General features: G+C 36.4%; 1 protein-coding gene across 1 annotated transcript in view; it reads left to right on the plus strand.

Moving 5' to 3' along the window:
* The window catches only part of LUZP2 (leucine zipper protein 2), a 147,100-nt gene extending 143,233 nt beyond the window's left edge, over window positions 1-3,867 (plus strand). The window contains exons 8-9 of the mRNA XM_054725292.1: window positions 2,260-2,337; window positions 3,763-3,867. Of these exons, the coding sequence (XP_054581267.1) occupies window positions 2,260-2,337; window positions 3,763-3,834 (150 nt within the window). The 3' untranslated portion in view covers window positions 3,835-3,867. The remainder of the gene's footprint in view (window positions 1-2,259; window positions 2,338-3,762) is intronic.
* Window positions 3,868-20,776: the final 16,909 nt, after the last annotated feature.

Genomic DNA, 20,776 nt, shown 5'->3' on the forward strand with positions numbered 1-20,776 from the left:
CTTCTAAGGGATTTATAAAGCATTTGTGCATTATAAAGAAGTGGGCTTCAATTTTCACTGTACATCTGAGTTGCTGGTGTATTGCTTAAAAATGGAAGTCCCATAGTTAGGATGAAGTTATTACCCAAGGGTATTATTTTTTTAACATTATAAATTATTAAAAATTTAAACATTAGAAATTATATTTTTTCCAGGGTTATTTTAGATTCTAGGTATAATTTAAAACCATGCAACATAAAAAGAAACAAATTTATTTCTTTGGTAGTATAGACAATTTGCCTAAAATTCCTAGGAATAAGGTAGTGAAGGTTTTGACTACCGATTTCTCTTATTATAGTTACAATATACTTTTCCACTATACTGTAGGCTTATTTATTTATTTACTAATTTATTTAATCTTCACCCGAGGATATATTTCCATTGAACATTAGAGAGAATAGAAGAGAGAGGGAAAGACAGAAGGAAATATCAAGCCCTAACCAGTTTGGCTCAGTGGATAGAGCGTTGGCCTGCGGACTCACGGGTCCCAGGTTCAATTCCGGTCAAGGGCATGTACCTTGGTTGTGGGCACATACCCAGTAGGAAGTGTGCAGGAGGCAGCTGATCGATGTTTCTCTCTCATTGATGTTTCTGACTCTCTATCCCCCTCCCTTCCTCTCTGTAAAATAATCAATAAAATATATTTTTAAAAAAAAGAAATATCAATGTGAGAGAAACATATCAGTTTGTTACCTCCTGCAGGAGCCCCAACCAGGGCCCAGGTCAGGGAGGAGCCTTCAACCAAGGTACCTTCCCTTGACTAGAATCAAACCCAGGACTCTTCCGTCCACAGGCCGATGCTCTATCCACTGAACCAAACCAGCTAGAGATACTGTAGGCTTATTTAGAAGAAGGGGCTGTGTGTAATCATTTTGGAGTCTCTATCAAATATACCTAAATTTAATTTTATGAAAAAATTTAGTCATTTATTAAAATGCTATAAATTGTAATATTTTCATAGCCAATGATTATTTTATTCATTTATTCATTTATTATTTATTCAGAGATTATACATTGGCCAATTGCTGTCTGGCAGACACTTGCTGCCATCTAAGGCTGATGAACATTCCCTCTGTTTTGTCATGGTTTATTGTGATACACATAGGCACAGAAAAGTAAAGTAATATGATGTGTATTCAAGTGAGAGCAATATAGTGTGAGAATAGGGAGCATATAAAATAACTTTTCTCTGAAATCTGAATTGGGGTAGGTTAAATCGCCTATGCAGCCTTTTTTAGTTATCATATAATTGTAGACTTTACAGAATGTTAGAGTTCACCAGCTTAGGTAGCCTTCTGTTTAACCCCAAGGAAACAAACTGGCTTGTTCAAGGTTAGAGCTAACCAGTGGTCATGAATGATTGAACTCCCAGGATCTGTTTTAAATAATAAAAGGATTTTGGAACATAGCCTGCCCTCCCTCCCCCTCAAAAAAAAAAAAAAAAAAAAAGCACTAACTGATTTTTTATGGTTACTTTAAAAATGTGTTCAAAATATAGAGGAAGAAAAAAAGGAAGGGAGGAGGAGAGGATGGGAGAGAGCAAGGAAGAGAGGATGGAAGGGAAGCAGATAAAGAAGGAAAGAAAAACAAGAAGGAAGAGAGGAAAAGCAGGGAGACAGGAAGGGAGGGAAAACTTCACTTTTGATGTTGGTTTAAATGGTAAGGATGCCCAATTAGAATACACTGCCAGCCATTCAGCTACTTCAAAACTATTGAGGCTAATCAGTAAGATTAGATTTCTTGGTTAATAAAATATTGGATATTATACTTAAGAAATATGATATTTTTAAGGTTTTGAAGATTTTATTCCAGATAGATTGATGATCATATTGTTTACATTGCTTCCTGGCTTGGAATATTGATGTTCCTGCAGGCATACATACCATTGACATATTGATATCTCAGAGGCTAGACACAATCCAAATGTAGTTTGCTTGTAATTCTTCATTTTATTTATTACAGAGAAGGAACTTTGCATTAGAATTTAACTTCGTTGTGGTAACTGACTGCTATAAGCCCCACTGAGATCCCAAACCCATGGTGAATGCTTAAAACTTCTCCTTGGGATCCCACTCATTTTGTGATGCTTTTGTTCTTAGCTTACCCTTTCAGCTTGCATCAAAGTGAAGGAAGTGTCTCAATGGAGGAATTCAATAGCATTTTTCTAACCCCTTCCTTTAATTTAATTTCATGACTTGTTTTCAATTGCAACTTTTACAGGAGGGCAGGACATGTTTGATGAAGCATAAAGAAAATCCCCCAAGCAATGGCAGTACAAAACCAGAGCCTATTCCACAGGTATTCTTTGTTGGTTGGTTTTTATTATGTCAGAAAACACTCTTTTTATTTTCTAATTAGTATTATTTTATTTTAATTTTTTCCATAACCATTCATCCCCTCTATGCCCTCTTCTACCTTCACACCCTCTCCCTGCAATTACCACCTTGTTGTCCATGTCCATGAGTTCTCTCTCCCTTTTTTTTTTTTCTTTTTTGCTCAATCCTTCCACTTCCACTTCTCCACTTCTGCACCAAAACTGTCTGCCTACTCCCTATCTAAAAGCCTGTATCTATTTCGCTTGGTACTTCCGTTTGTTCATTAGATTCCACATGTAAGTGAAATCATATGGTACTTGTCTTTCTCTCACTGTTTTTTTTTTTCACAGCATAATGTTCTCCTTCTTTCAAAACTATTTTTATTGATTTCAGAGAGAGGAAGAGAGAGAGGGAGGGAGAGAGGGAGAGAGAGAGAGAGACATGAGAGAGACAACAATGAGAGAGAAACAGGGATTGGCTATCTCCTGCATGCCCCCCACCTCTGCCCCCCTCCCCCTTATCCTCACCCCAGGAATGGAGCCCAAATCCTGAGCATGTATCCTGACTAAGAATGGAACCAGTGACCTTCTGGTGCATGGATTGATGCTCAACCAACTAAACCACACTCACTGGGCCATAATGTTCTCTTACATATATTTGCTTCAGTGAGTTTTCTCTTTTGCTCTTACTGAAGCAGGGATGTTGTATAGGCAAATCAAATATATTCCTTCACCTAGTTCTTCTGTACCTTTCCATGATCACTATGCCTGCCACTGAGCTTTTAGTTTTATTATCTGAAGTCCTCAGAAGAACAAGGGTGAGAGTGGTATCCCTCCCCTCACCCCCAACCAAGAAACAAAACAAAAATAAACTGAGAATAAAAAACATGCATCTATTTCTTAGGAGACAAATAAAAAGATTTGGGGATGAGAGGAGATAGAAAAAGTACATTTAATCCCCCCAAAAAACATTAACAAAACAGATACAACTCAGGAACTTATTTCTGAACCTCTATGTTTAATATTTGACTGAAAATATAATAATAATGCTTAGGTTTCATTTCACTTGACACATTTTTTTTTTCAAATTCGGGGTTGATTTGAATGGTTTGGCCAAAGTTTTCTCAAAATATTTTAAAGTATTTTGCCATTTGTAGACAATATAGAATGAACTTTCATGAAGTAGCAATAGTAACATAGTTCCATTTATTTTATTTTTGTTTGGCATTAGTTTTCTATCAGATATTGGTTGAGATATACGAATTTAAATTACTATTCCATTACATTACACTTTAAGTTTTGCCATATACATATATAAGTATGTGTGTGTGTGTGTGTGTGCATATATATATATATATATATATTTTTTTTTTTTACTCTCCTAATTGTCTTTTTGTGCTGTTTGACAGAAATTGCAAATGCCTCCTTGTACTGAATGTGAAGTGGAAAAAAAACAGGAAAAAACAATTCACCAGCTTTGAAGGAAGGGTGACTAAAGAAGAAAAAATACTGTAGATGTCAAGAAACTGTGTTTAAAACATTCATTTGCTATTGTCTTCATATCCTTTTTAGACCATAGGCTTGATGGAAATACTAAGTTTTTAAATCATGTAAATTTTTCACAATTTTATGTACTTTATCAAGTATTCTTCAAATTGTCCAAAAAATTCCAGGCCAATTATGATCCTCAAGCAATAACCTAGTTAAAACAGATATCTTCAGTCATAAATAGTCATTGTCATCAGTAAATTTCCCAATATAATTGGTCTCTTTTGAACTCAAATGCAATATAAGTTAATTCTTATGATTCATTTGAGTGTCTAGTACTTCTGTGATCTAATATCTAGTACTTTCTGTGAAATCTGCTGGAGGATGATAAAACGTTTTGCATCCTCAGCATTTTTAGAATCCAAATTGCAATCTTATCATAAAGATTTTGGTCCCCACCAGCTAATTGGATTCACATTCTTCAATATTGGAATATGAATATTTGTTTGAGAGAGTATATTGCTATTCTTATTATGTAGAACCATGGCTAACCAATATCAAGGAAACTCTGTCAGGGATTTAGTCAATTAAGAGAATCCATTAAGTGTATTTGATATAATGTAGATAAAAAATCTAAATGAACGACTAAATTTCTGACACAACTGATTAGATTTTTTGGCATTCTATAGACACATCCCTATGGTTGTCTGCTGGAATGACTTCAAGTTAGAATCGAGTTATTTGAAATGCTTGGCATGATTTTTTATATGAAATTTGGATACTGAAATGTGGGATGGGAAGGGGGTTCTAAAATACAAATATGCAAGCAGATGATATACACTTAAAAATGGGGATTTGATGGAAGTAAAATAGCCATGTGGAGTCAATGAACCCAGATTTGTATACCTTGGAAACAAATGTATTAAAACAAAGAAATGGCTGTGATAATCTTTGAAGTTGGAGCTCCATATAGGACTATCACTAATCAAATAAATTCACTCCCGAATAATTTGAACATAGTTCACAAGCATGAAAAATTGATAATTAAATAATTATCTGATTAATAGGGTGGATATAGCACGAAACTTACAAACTCAAATTAATGGATAAAATGATCATTGTAGTTGGTCTGAGCCAAATATATATAGACACATTTGCAGAAAGCATATACAAATATGGGGTTTATACATTGGATATGCTAAGCATTCATTGGGGCATTGAATCCTAACAGGCTGTGTTAGAAATACTTAATAATATACACAGATTTCATGAAATTTGTAATCAGTAGATGAAATTCAATTCTGGAATAAAATGGTCAACCTTTGATCACGATGGCATATTCAAAGCAATGTAGTGATTTGGAGAAATGGCAAACTATCATTAACAGTAAAAGTAACATTGTGGTTATTGTATTTACAGAATAACTGTGTCATTTATCAGTATTTTTCAGATTATAGGCTAATTCTAAGAACTAAAGAGGAGAATTAATTTTATAGATGCCCATAGAATTTACAGGTAAGTGATCATGATAGAGAGAAGATCAAAGTCCAAAGTTTCTGCTGATTACTTGCTCTAAAAATTTTGATTATATGAGCAGGAATATGGATAATTTCTCGAGTCCTATTCCTTAAATTTTTTTCCACTGTACCCATAAACCCTAACGATCTTCAAAGTCTTATGAAAGGGAAGTAGATAAGTTATTTTTAATTTAGGTCTACTTTCCTATCCCCCATCCTGTGCCTCAACTTCACTCCTAGATTCTATGGATCCTATGCAAGTTAATCACCCATTTCACCTTAGCACAGTATGTTATGAGGCATCTTTGGAACTAATAAAAATAAAATCAGGCTGATATTTTCTGAAAATTTTATAGCATATATGATGAAAAATGAGAATTTGGCATAATATTAATCAAATTTGAACAGCTTATTTGTAAATTATTTTTTTCTATGCTATAAATTCCTATCCTAGTATTGATAATAAAAATCAAGTTGCTTCTCTTAATTATTGTTATGATGAAGAGGGCTTTGAATGAATACAATGTATATACTTTTTCTTTAATGATAGATAGCATTATGTGTCCTGCAGACTTTACTGTGGTATATTCATTGCATTATTTGTTTCAAAACAAAAGGAATTTGTAGCAGAAAAGCTTTATACATATTTTTAAGAAATATTCTGAGAGTTCCTTTTGATAGTTACTAGCAAGTACAGAATACCTTTATTAGTATGCTCTATGAATGTAATGAATGCATTTTATTTCTCTCAATCCTTTAATTAGTTTAAAATAGCATCAGAGAGGTTTAAAATGCTTTACTTACACTTATACGTGTGGCTTTTGTCTATAAGAGAGGGGGCATTTCTTATTATGTCTTTTAATTAACAGCTCTATAAATAGATGATTGTTTTTGAGGAGGTAACATTAGCCTAACTATCCTCATGTGGAAGAAAACATTAACCTGAATGTTGAATATATATAGTATGAATTCTATTATGTACCTGTAATGGTAAGCAGTGAGAGATTTCTTATGTTTTGCAGAATATGAATTGATTTCTATTGAGAAACATGCTTACTAATGGACTAACTTAATATAGGGGTTACCAGAACTACAACAACTTATTTCTCCCTAGTTGTTTTAAAGCAGTAATCTGCTATATATTCATTCTAAGTTATGAATTTGTTTTGGATTTTGTGTTTCCTCTTATATCCAACTATGTGAATTGGAGTAGTGCCCCGAGTGTATCAGACCTAAATGAATACTGACTGTGTCTATCCAATGCCAACATTTTCAGATGAAAAGTGAAAGATTCAGTAATGCATCTGGATGTGACTTCCTGTGTGATCCTAAATCTCTGAGTGCTGAATATATTAGATGGCTAACTATTGATTTTCATCCCTTAATCATCTATTTAGCATTGTAGTGCTATTTCAGACATAATTCTGTTTCATAAAATATACTGGATTACAAGTCTAAGACAGTTCTATGTGAAAGAGACATTGTTTTAGCTGACAATGTGGATAGGTGGATTAAAACAGTACCTGTGAACTTTTAATAGTGGAATCTTTTATTTTTATAACTCAGTACTGTAATTAGCACTAATTGCAGCAGAGGCTGAAATATTATCAACTCAGAGTAGGGTGAGCTGGCCAGACCTAGAGAGTGATGAAAAGATACACCTGTTTATTTAGGGAACATTTTCTGTCATGTGTAAAGTCTTAAACTTCCCCAAATTATTTGTTCATCTGGATTATGTACCATAGTCTTAATGTCCGAGTGATGAAGGATAAAAGGTACTGAAAGATGGCCTATTTTTCCTCAATAAAGATTTATTACCAAAACTACAATGTATATTATTCTACATAAACTAATTGAAAAAACAACAATAAATATTAACATTAAAAATAGTACTTGCTTTTGTGTATCAAGATCTAGGAACTTTTTAGAGATATCATCCTGGAAGTTTCTTCAATCTCTCTTTGCCAGTGTCCTGGAAATCTTTTATTTTACTTAGAGTGTTCTTTCATTTTAATGGAGTTCCATGATGGCAGAGATTTTTGTCTTTTTGTCTGCAAATGAGTCTCAAGTGCTTAGAACTAGCTGCCCCATAGAAAGTGCTCAAATATTTGCTGAATGAATTAATTCAGAACCTGAAGCAGCAAGGGAAGAAGGAAGGGAAGCTAAAAGGGAACATACTCTAGTAGGATAACAGAGACTATTAAGACCAGTGTTTTAGGAAGAGGAAATAAATGCTATCTTTTAGGGGTTTTGTTGTTATTTGTTTTGTTTGTAGGCTTTTTTCCTTTGCCTTTTTCTCTGGAAGGATTATGTATGGACCTGTAGCTGTGACTTTAAGCAGAGTGATATGACAGTGCTGGATGAATTTTGGAATGCAGCTCAATGTAATGGACATAATTCACAGGGAATGTATGTGTCCTCATTGGAATCCAGCTTTGACATTCACTCTGACTTGCACAGGTCACTTAATTTCTTTTAGCATTAGTTTCTGAGCTCTTGAGAGATTTTCCTCTGTTGTGCTGAGCCCTGGCCCTTTAGCAGTCATAACTCAAGGACTGCTGTGGAAGTAAATGAACATCTAGAGCCGTGGTTGGCAAACTGTGGCTCGAGAGCCACATGTGGCTCTTTGGCGCCTTGAGTGTGGCTCTTCCACAAAATACCATGGCCTGGGCGAGTCTATTTTGAAGAAGTGGCGTTAGAAGAAGTTTAAGTTTAAAAAATTTGGCTCAAAAGAAATTTCAATCATTGTACTGTTGATATTTGGCTCTGTTGACTAATGAGTTTGCCGACCACTGATCTAGAGGATGGGGCTCTGGATTCCACAAACCCTCACCTTCGATAGTATCTATACTTTTCTTTAAGTGTTTTTTTTTAAATATATATTTTTATTGATTTAAGAGAGGAAGGGAGAGGGAGAGAGAGATAGAAACATCAATGATGAAACAGAATCATTGATTGGCTGCCGCCTGCTCACCCCTTACTGGGGATTGATGGTCCACCACTGAGCCACGCCAGCTAGGCTAAATGTATTTTTCAATTACAGTTTACATTCAATATTATTCTGTATTAGTTTCAGATGTATAGTAAAGTGGTTAGAAAATCATATACTTTACAGAGTGGTCCCCTGATTGCTTCAGAATAATCATCTGGCCCATACTTATTTATCTCAAAATTATTGACTGTATTTCCTATGCTCTAATCCACATCTCTGTGGCTCTTCTGCAATGACCAATTTATACCATTTAATCCCTTCACTTTTTCCACCCAGCCCCTCAACCCACTCCCTTCTGACATTTGTCAGTCTGTTCTAGAGTATATAATCTATTGTTGGGTTTAAACATTTGCCAGAGCTGACCGGCAGACCCTGAGCGACGGATGAACAGATTGCTTTGACACATGTTTCTGTGAAAGAGAGGGCTAAGGGACTGTTTTACTAGTACTTTAGAAGTAAAAAGCAGTCCTGTTCACCTGCCTTCTTAGGCTTTTATTGTCACAATAGCTTGAACTAAAATTAACCTCTAGGTACAATCAGTAGGGTAAGTATCCTCGAGAAAGCACATGCTTCTACAAGGTTGGGTCTAAAAGACTAAGCAGAGATTTTAGTAAAATACTCAGGAGTTCAGACTTGTTTAGAAAAGTCAAGGTAGGGGCTGCTGTCTTTGGCAAGGTCCCCCCAGAGGCCCCCAACCTTTCAGAGAATTCTCCTTACAGACATTGCAACCAAGTCCCATTCTTTCCCACACACATTCTGCAATACTTTCAACGGTGAAAGGGAGTCCAAAGTCCAATTTCAAAGTGTTTTGAATATCGCTGAATAAGATAATCTCTATGATTTGTTCATTCAGCTATTCCACTTGTCCATTAGGATGCAATGGTAAGCAAAAGTATTAATTTTGAATACTAGTATTACACTTAATGCCAGTCACTGTTTTAGATATGGTGAAGAGATTAAGCAAAGAAAAAAACAACTCATAGACACAGACAATAGGATGGTGATTACCAGAGGGAAAGAGGAGTGGGGCAGGGGGAGGTAGAGGATAAAGGGTGGATAAATGTTATGGAAGGAGACTTTATTTGGGGTGGTGAACACATAATTCAATATATAGATGATGTATTATAGAATTGTACACCTGAAGCCTATATACATTTATTAACCAATGTCACTTCAATAAATTCAATAAAAGTATTATAAAATACTATCAGGATTATTTGAGACATATTACAATTCTCCTTATTTTATAAATGAGGATATTAAAGTAGAGAAGTGTTAATGAATTGTCAAGAGCACACAGCTAGTAAGAGGCAGAGGAGGGATAAATGAGTTACTGGAATCTGTGTGCTTAAGCATTTCACACACTGCCTCCAGTGCAGAGGCCAGAATCCTGCATCTATGGAGCTTGCAGTATAGAAAAAAAGACAACTATTAATGAAGGAAGCACACAATAAATGCATGATTGCTACAAAGAAAGAACAGGGTTCTCTTTACAGCATGCCATGGGACACAGGGAGTGGAGTACGAAGGCAACTTGGCTTGTAATGTCTTCACTCAGAAAATGATATGAAACTAAGTTTAATGAATGTATAATATTTTGCATGGTGTTCAAAACCTTAAAAATTGGAAGCCTTATTTTAGCAGTTTCTATACACATTTGCGCTTTCTAGCAGTTATGAACATTTTAATTTGTAGATGCATAAGTTTAATACGAATACCCCTCATATGTTTACATCTTCATCTTTGAAAACCAGTATGTTTTATGAGGAAATACTTTGCTTAGGTTTTGTCTCTCTCTCTCTCTCTCTCTCTCTCTCTCTCTCTCTCTCTCTCTCTCTCTCTCTCTTTAAATAAAGTGATGCATTGTTACTTTGCCTTTTCTCTATGTGTTTTATTTGAAATTGAGGTTAAATGCAATTCATTGAGTTACTATAATCTACACTAATAAAAGAGAAATATGCAAATTAACCATACCTTCATGACACCCACTAGCCAATCAGGAGTGAATATGCAAATTAACCCAGCAAAAATGGTGGGTTAATTTGTATACACAGGCACCCAGTGGCCAGGGCAGGACTCTTGTGTCATTGCTATGGCAATGGCACAGGTGTTTTGCACTGCCCCAGCTGCTCCAGGCCTCTGGGCAGTATGGGAAGGCCGAAAGGCAGCTCCTGGCAGAGCAAGGCAGAAAGGCAGCTTACTTAAGATCTGATGTGATTTGTGTACTTTTACTTTCCAAGATAATGTAAAGATAGATTTGTCTGATTGACTCATACTGCAGTTTCTAGGAACTCCCACTTCTAGGAACTCCCACTTGACCTGGTAGGTAATTATTTTTCTTTAACACATCAAACTGTTCAATGTTTCCTTTTATTCCCTGAGGTATGAATAAACAATGCAAACTCACTGAGTCTCTTTCCTGAAGGTTGACCTATGTGTCTTGCAGAGGCAAAGGAGCAGGGAGGTACTGTGGTAGTGCTAAATTTTAAAAGAAATTCTCAAAAGCCTTCCTGAGCTTGGGTTTCAATTTTGTTTCTAAAAACACACTATTTATCAAAAGATACTTTATATATACACACATGCATGCACACATACACACACACACACCCCTTTAGGAGTGTACACATAACACCAAAAGTGTTAAACTTGATTGTGAGCAAAGACTTGGAGTCAGACTGTTTACGTTAAATTCTTTGTTCTGCTAACCTCTGTGTGTTTCAGTGTCTTCACCAGAAAAATAAGAATAATAAGATGAAAATGATAGCTATTTCCTTCAAGTATTACATGAGATTATATAAATAGAAAAAATTATAAACATTTAATAAACACTACTTATTTCAATTTTAAAGGTATCTATACATACATAAATTCCCAATAGTAAAATTACTATGCAAGTGGAATTGGACACATGTGCAGTATATCTCTTTCTTTGTGATTGTTTAGTATGTGTGTGTGTGTGTGTGTGTGTGTGTGTGTGTGTGGTGAGCAGGAGGTATGATATGTCTTGCCCCAAAAGAAACTCTCCTAAATTTGATTATCTGAAGAAAAAGGCTGGATTTGTCTAGATAGTGCTACATTGAGCTCATATTTCTTAAAATGAATGAGTTGAGATATGATCACCCTTTTAAAATCACTGGGTAGTGGCATCGAGTGTGTATCCACTGATTAAACAAAACAACAGTTAAATAATTTTTCTCCTAAAATTATTTAATTTCTCTTTCCTGTTGAGAGTCAAAATACTAATTAAGGTATTCTATTAATTTCTTTCCTAAGAACTCAATTATTTCCAATACCCTTCTGGTGTGAATTATTTTCTAGATTGCTTTTTTTACTATTATTTATCTTAATGGGTAATTAATAACATCTGGGGGAAAATGATAAGTTTACTTACCCTAACTTGCAACCCTAATAATTTCATAAGATGCGTCGCATCATAGGCTATAATCCAAGGAGATATGGGACAGTTTTGGGTTTTTTTGTAAATTAAGCTAAGAGGTATATGAATAAAATATATACTCGGACCAATCATATTTTTATAGTAAAAAAACAAAAACATGTGCAATTGCAAATTCTTTTGCTTTCTAAGTTTTAAACTTGCATAGACTGAGTACTAAGTTGGCTGGGTCCTTTAAAACACCAATAAAACATTAATCAGAACCAAGCCATACTTCAAATTTTATAGTATAAGTGATTCCATGCACATTTATAGCTTTTTTTAAACTATACTTTTCATTTGGGGGAAAAAAAAAGCTTCAACTTTCTTTTTCATTCATTCCCACTTCAAAGCTTCAAAGCCTAGTGGACTTCTTTATCCCCTCCCTCTACCCCATTCTCCCTTTTATTAAAGGAAAGGATTTGAAAAGACTCCTTCCTGATGTGCCCTGAAATTTCTTTTGAGGCAATAAATAAGTATTCTGTGGACCTAGAAGCACCTTGACAAGTTTGGAATTCTTATAACTGATACACTCATTAAATATAAGGTTGTGTTTTTTAAAAAAAAATTTTTTTAACTGCTCTACCAGTTTTTTAAATTCCCACTTGGTATTAGCTTTGCCCCCTACAATCTATTCACCACACATACTGATAATTAAAAAAAGAAATGTTATATCATGACATTTCTCTCATTAAAACTATCCAGTGGTCTCCACTATCACTAGAATTATATTTTAAAAATCATTATCTTCATCATGGTCTACTAGACCCCATAGTGTCGGGCCCCCTTCTCTTGGTCTCATTTCGCATCACTCTCCCAGTGGCTCCCTTGGCTCCTTTTACATGGATCTCTTTGCAGTGCCTTGAACTTGCCTAGAAGCTCCTGTCTCAGTGTTTAGTACCTGCTGGTCTCAGACTGGGATGTTTTTTCTCTAAATATTTATTTAGCTTATTCTCTACTCAGTTTGTGGTATAAGAAGGATTATCCTTGGTACTCCTATCTAAAATGGTACCTCTATCTTTCATCAGTGTAGTACCCCTAAATTTGCTTGTCTTCTCAGTATAAAATGCATCCTTCTATGACTTTGTAACACATGTATATTTGGATGTATGTTTCATCATTCTGCTACTTCTGAAATGTAATCTCCCAGAGAGCAGGACTTTTTCAATTTTCTTCTTTGCCTTATCCCCAGAGTCTGAGACAGGTGCCCAGTGGATATTGGTTGAATAAATACATGTACTAGTAAAATATATGCTTTCTCAAATGGTTTCTATGATTCCCTTTCATTGCAGTGAGGTGAGGCTCGCTATGAAAATGAAAAAAATAAAATCCTCAGGCCAGGTTATAGCTTTGTTACTTGTAAGAAAATCAGCCTACTAGCCTTGGGGAAGTGCTGAGTTAAAAGAGCTGAGGGGTGGTTTACTCATTTATATTATCTGGAGCTATGAGTACTGGCACTTAATCTCCTCAATATCTCCAATAGAACTACTTACTAAAAATAAACTTAAACAGTTTGGCTCTAAATCTTATATAGAAAAAGAATAGGCATAGCTTTCCCTAAATAGAATGATGAAAGAATTTGAAACAAGGATAGGTGATTAAGCAAAAAAGTTACTTTTCATAAAGATCAATTTATCCTATATAATAAAAGGCTAATATGCAAATTGTCCCCTGGACCAGAGTTTGACCAGGGGGTGGGGCCAGCTGGCCAACCGCCCGCAGCCCCTCCCCCTGGCTGGCAGCCCAGATCAGCCCTGATCGGGGCAGGCTGGCCAGTCCCCACCCATGCAGGAATTTGTACACCAGGCCTCTAGTAAGATTATAAATGTGATCATTGAAAACTTTAGATGACTTTCCCACTGACCATGAAGCCAAAATTAGGATCCAAATTTGGATGTTAGTGTTGCCATATGTATTTAGCATTTAATGTACCCCTTGTATTTAATCTCACTTTAGTATTACCAGACCAGATTCCTTGGCCAAATTCTAGAATTACTGAAACAGATTTTCTTGTGCTGGATCGGAGGATTCTGCGATTATTTATTTTAACTTTATTTTGTATTAGTTTTTAAAATATATATTTTTTATTGATTTCAGAGAGGGAAAGAGAGAGAAACATCAATGATGACAGAGAATCATTGAACGGCTGCCTCCTGCACACCCCACACTAGAGATCAAGCCCACAATCTGGGTATGTGCTCTGATCCGGAATTAAACCATGGCCTCCTGGTTCGTAGGTTGACAATCACTGAGCCACACCAGTCGGGCTTTTGTATTAGTTTTAGATGCACAGTTTAGTGATTAGACAATTATATACTTTATATAGTGTTCCTCTTCATATTCCCAGCACCATAACTGGCACCATAAGTAGTACTGCAATATTATTAAATATACTCCTATGCTTTATTCTGCATTTTTAAAAATATTTTATTGATTTTTTTACAGAGAGGAAAGGAGAAGGATAGAGAGTAACATCAATGAGAGAGAAACATCAATCTGCTGCCTCCTGCACACCCCCTACTGGGGACGTGCCTGCAACCAAGGTACATGCCCTTGACTGGAATTGAACCTGGGACCCTTCAGTCTGCAGGCCTACGCTCTATCCACTGAGCCAAACCAGTTAGGGCTATTCTGCATTTTTATTTGCACTCAAGATAAACCTGTGCAAACTTATCTTTAAACCACTGTACTTTGTATGACATGCCACCTATATAATTATTCTACATATCCCAGAGCTATCCTATTTTCTTGTTATATGAGATCTACCTAGTTATGCAAATTTGTCCTGTTCTAAGGTTTTTCCTTGCAGTACATTTGCAAGTTTTACATAACAGAAAAGGTGTCTCTTAGCTTCCAAACAGTACTGAAGCTTTTTGAACAGGTAGTGAAGCAAAGCTGCTGTGTCCCCATTTCTATTCTACTTCTTACACAATGAGCATGCGAGACAATGTCACCAAGTTGGCAAGACCCTGGCTTTCTTTCATCTTTCTGCTTAAAATGTATTAAAATATTGAGTATGGTCACTAATGACTAATAGTACTAATAATTATACTAACAGCAATTTTCTAATTGAGTTTCATGTAGGATGTCTGCAATGGGATCCATAGCAACAGCCCTTTTGGAAGCTACTGGTTTCATTATTTTTATGTAATTGTAAACTGTTTTGAACTATGAGTTTATTTCTTTCTCAAGATAAGAGGGTTTTTTGTTTGTATTTGGCAATGGATTTTAAATACTGCAGAAACCTTCAGATGTCTTATAATGGAGGAACAAAAACTGCAACCATAATCAAGAAAGGGGAGATTAGATAAATAAATTATAGGAACTAAAAATTTGCCTCCACCATATCAGAAAAGTGACTGTGAAGTAACACATTGGTCATTATTGATAATTATGAAAAGGATTATAATGTGACAATTTTCAACAAGATTGCTGGTGAGAAACCTGAACTTGGATCATTTCTTGAATATATTATAGTGTTGGCCTCAGGCCTTTCCGTGCCTTCAAAGAACACCCGGAAGAACAGCTGGCCTTGAATTCAGCCAAGTTGCTATTTGTCTCCCTCAAGAAGCAGCAAGATTTAAAATTTTTTTCTTCTATTACTTTCTGAGTGGCCTTTGAGTAAAGAAACTAGCCTAAAGCTTAAAAAAAAAAAAAAGATGGGAATTAAAGAAATAAAATGCAAATTAGAATATTTCACTCTTATTTTCAACTTTTTCATTAAGTTACAATCTAAAGTTCTCACCAAGTAACTCAAAGCCCTACAAGATCTGGCCTCTGGCTATTTCACATTTGACCACATCCCCTGACACTCACTGCTTCTCACACTGCTCTCCAGCAAATTGGCTGGCAACATACTCACAAAACAATATGAAAATTTTATTGGTGCTACTTGTCATAATAGCATTACTGTATAGTTCTTACAATGTTCCAGTAATTAGTCTAACCACATCACATATTTTAACCCAATCTTCACCAACCAGTGATTATAAGTTATACAAATTTCCCATTTTTTTCCTGAGGGAACAGAAGCACAGAGAACTTAAATAAATCATCCAATATTACATACCTGTTAGGTAGCAGACTGGAATTCAAGATCAAGCAGAGTGACTTAAGCATTGACATTCTTTTTTTTTTTTATAATATATTTTATTGATTTTTTACAGAGAGGAAGGGAGAGGGATAGAGAGCTAGAAACATCGATGAGAGAGAAACATTGACCAGCTGCCTCCTGCACACCTCCTACTGGGGATGTGCCCGCAAACAATGTACATGCCCTTGACCGGAATCGAACCTGGGACCTTTCAGTCCGCAGACCGACACTCTATCCACTGAGCCAAACCGGTTTCGGCAAGCATTGACATTCTTAACCACTGTGCCTATCTACAAACCAGACACAACACTTCCTTGATTAATACACTGCAATGTCTGGCCAAATTAAAATAAACTCCAGTGTAAAGGATTTTTGAGTTCTGGTTTCTATCTATCTCTTTACATCTGTCCCTTTCCATAAGACCAGTTACATTGCATGCAGAGTACAGAATGAGTTACATGCCCAATGTAAAGTGAAAATGTGGAGTCATTATTCAAAAATTATTAATGATTTATGACAGTGACAGGAGAGCATTAAACCAAGTATAGAACCCTTCTGAGATTCAGGGTCCTCAACTACCAAGGTAAAAATGGGAAATGTAATATAATAATTATAAGCATGTATCCACCTAACATCAGAGCTCCAAAACGCATGAAACAAAAACTGACAGAAATGAAAAGAACAAGTTAAAAAAAATAACTGAACAAATCAAAACCACAATAAGATATCACCAAAGAAGAAATACAGAAGATCAAAATTTTTATAATTTTTAAAAATGAATTCATCATTACAAAACCAGACCTGAGTGGAAGATATTATAAATGTCATTCTAGGTGTGAGCCAATGAAGAGACAGAAAATGATTCAAAACTATACTTTAAAAACGATTTAAAAATTAATTTGGTGTAAATTACAGTCATCCTTTTTGGGAATAATTTTTGTAGAACTCATCTTTTTTTAATTGCAAGTGAGAAAATGGCAAGTGTGGGACATTATATTTTCCATTTTTAAATGGAATTTGTAAAAATGAGTATTATTTAGAATAAAAAGACATTAAGAGAAATTTCTTCTGCAGAGTAATTTCAGCCTGCATTTGGGAGGCTATTAAAGAGCAATCTAATGGTGTAATCACTGCCATTGTTGGATTAAACAATTTAGGAAAAACAAGGCACATTTAACCAGAATCATGACAATGATTTACATCTATAGTGTGAGCTGCATTTACTTATTGCCAAGACTCTAGGCAGTTAAGCTGTCTTATAGCACACGTACTTCTTAATTCATTGACAGAATCACCCAGAGAAATAGTGTGGATAAATTACAAGACCACTGCTAACTGAAAGGAAGTCCTGGGGAAAATATTGCCACCCACCCTAGTGCTTTGGGTACCCAGAGTAACAAGGATTATAGGCAACAGTCAGTGGCATATCTAGGAGGTAAGGATCAGCCAGACAACAGCCTGCTGTGGAAGCCCCAGGTGCGAATCCCTGAGAGGGACACTGCCCTGTCCACACCAGCAAAGTGGACAGAGTTTGTTCTATGCCCTGTGGGTGAGCAGAAGGAAGAGGACAGCCTAATTCGGGAGCTAATGTCCTGAAGTTATGATATAATGCACCAATAATAGAGAGGAATAAATCATATTAAGTGATTTCTATGCACTAGGCTCAGTGCAATCATAACACCCCGTGAAAGGGATTCATTTATTTCCCATATCTTACACACAAACGCGTTGAGGATGCTGTGGACCTGGCGATATTTAAAGTCACCAGGACCCCATGATCCTGGAAAGCCACGATCACTATGAAATCTCCCACCAGTTTGTGTCCGGGAAACAGCTCACCCCTGAGAGGCAGCCTTTCCTACATGACTTAGGAAAATACCTATTGGTTCAGGCCCTGCCTGGGCAGTTTCCTGGGTGAAATCTGAAACCCGCCCCAACCACTGCACCGCAAGCGCACGCACTGCACGCACGCACCCCACGCACTCACCCCACGCCCCGCACTCCACGCCCTGCACATTTTATGGGGCGGGAAGAGGCTGGAGAGAGAGGCCGGCCACTCCAGGTTGGTAGGTGGCGGGTTTAATAAAAAGGGAACTTACCCGGGAGGCTTGTGTGAGCGCCACACGGGGAGCAGGTCTCCACTCCTGCCCGCCAGAACTTGAAACGCTTTTCTAGAAGCTTGTTTAGCAGCTCTGGGCCTCCAGCGCAGGAAAGGCGAGCCAAGCAACCGTCCAGGGACAGAAGAGGGAGTGCAGAGCCTCTAGTTGCCCAGGCCCGGTCCGTGGGCCATCAGCCCTCGTGTCCTCTGATGACCTCCTCCAGCCGTAGTTGTCCACACTGTCTCCTGGCTTCCATGGTACCCGGCCGTGGCTGCACTGTTTACCTGGGACCAGGTAAGACGCAGATCTCTCACCTTTTGCCTGATTCTTGTGGTCAGGCCAGACACAGACCCTCCACATCTCTGCTCCTTTTCTCATGAAAGGTCAGCTGAACTGGTTGACGCCCTGCAACCAGCTACAATGACCACCACTTTCTGTCCACTTCACCGAGACTAAGGTTTCCCTTATGAATCACTGCACTTGTAACCACCCATGTACTCCTTCCTGTGAAAGTAGAAAAGGCAAAACCCCCCTCAGCAGGCACTCTGAGCTTCGGATGGAGGGGCCTCACCTTACTGAAGTAGCTTAACGTAATTCCCTGACGAGTGTTGTTAGTCTTTAATATACTTACTGGTCCTTTCCTTTATGCGAATTACACTTTTCATCTGCTCTTCTACAGAGGTCTCATTTGATTCTTACAGTTACTCATTTTAAAGTGATAAGAACGGTGGCTCCAAAAGTTGTGCAGCTGTGGAAAAAATATTTCTCATTCTCGAAAATTGTGCAGATTTTTTTTTTTTCTGAGATGTACTTGAGAGGGTTCCCTTATGTGTAAGTGGTTCATTTCTATAGGAAATACTATTATCTCCAAAGCTAAATGTATGCATGAAGGACAAGACCACTTAATGTTCAGACTTTGAGTGATTGCTGAGTTGTCGCGGGAAACTGCGGGTTTGAAAGCTGTGAAGGATTTTTTTTAGTCATTTGGTTGCTCACCAAAAGCTCTAAATATCATATTTCTTAGGAATGATTATGGCCTATAATTTGGGATAATTGGCTTGAGTAAGCCTAGATATTATGCTTAGCAATATAAATAATATGAATTTTGGTAGTGTTGGCTTTGTTCTGCACAAAGAAGTCAGTATAAAATAGGAACGACAAAAAGTGCAGCTTAGCCCGTGAACCAGGATAGGGTACATCCCACATGACATGGAGGTGGGACAGGACCGTGCCCTCTGTGATTTACTTGGGAGTGACCACACTGTAATCGTTGTTAACAATGTAAAATGAACATTAGTCAAATGCAATTTTAGTCTCTGTTGGGTGAGTAGAGACTAAAAGTTCACAAGGTTTTCTCTTCAGTAGTTTTGGCATGTTGTAAAATCTTAATGTGGTATCTATTTCTCAGGATCCATAGAAAGCAGGGTATGCAGTCAGGTGAGTGCAATATAGTATATAGCAGGCGTCCTCAAACTACAGCCCGCGGGCCACGTGCGGGTGTTTTTGCCGTTTTGTTTTTTTTACTTCAAAATAAGATATGTGCAGTGTGCATAGGAATTTGTTCATAGTTTTTTTTAAACTATAGTCCAGCCCTCCAACGGTCTGAGGGACAGTGAACTGGCCCCCTGTTTAAAAAGTTTGAGGACCCCTGGTATATAGCATTAGGGATATATAACAAAAACCACACATTTAATGGTGATACATAAAAAAGTTGTATATTCATTATATAATAGAGAATACCAACACATTTACAATATCTTTTAATACCACAATATCTCTTAAGGCAGGTATTATTCCAATTCTTAAAAAGTTTTACTGATGTTAAATGTAGGGTTTGACATGCATCAATGGTTGGAAATTCTGTTTCCTTACATTAAGTAGCTAAATGAGTCCCATTTCATGAAGATATTTATGCATTGATGGTCTAATGTCAGAAGATTGCAGAATGTTCTATTCCTAGTATTATTATCTCTTTAATTTTTTTTATTTTTATTGCAAGCTATTCTGTTCATTTTTTATTAACTAATTTCAAACATCAGCACGTAATATAGTCAAAATTTGCTAATTGTTTAAAATACCAGAACATAATAGACAGATCACATTAATTTATCTATCTATCCTTTATTCATTCTTTCAGGTACATTCAGCAATGTAGTTTACATTTCAGCTTACAAATAAAACTATGTAGCAGTTGCCTTTTTTTATTTATGATCCCCAACCGGACTACTAGAAATGTTCACTGAGATGCTTAAAATATGTTTGATATGGATTGACAGATTAAAATATTTCAGACAGGTAAGGCAGAGAATAGCAACTGAAATTTATGAATACATCTGCCCTACTGGCCCGTACTTTAAATACAAGAGTATTAGGAAGGTCAGTACTGAAAGATAACCTCACTGTTATCCTTTATGAATAAAAAGATTTTACCTCTTTCAACCTTAGTCCCTCTCTCATTTGCATGAATCAAAAATTCCCTAGTTAACCTTTGTCACCTTAAATTTAAACCTCATTTTTATACAAATCATTTAAAATATGTAAAATGAGTTCTGATCTAAGCAGTGCAGATTAAACACCCAATGAGGAAGTGTGGACAAGTGCATACTGAAAATATTTAAAATAATTATTATAAAGCATCATTATAATTATAAATATTATTTTGTGTGACATGACAGTCCAAGGTTTCTGATGTCTAGCTGGGCAAATTAACCTCTCTGAGGGTGTTTCTTATCTACATAATCAAGCAATTGGATGGGATGACATAGAAGGCTGATTTTCAGCTCTGAAATGCTGTGACTATT

Source organism: Eptesicus fuscus, chromosome 13, assembly GCF_027574615.1.
Source record: "Eptesicus fuscus isolate TK198812 chromosome 13, DD_ASM_mEF_20220401, whole genome shotgun sequence".
NCBI classification, from domain to species: Eukaryota; Metazoa; Chordata; class Mammalia; order Chiroptera; family Vespertilionidae; genus Eptesicus; species Eptesicus fuscus.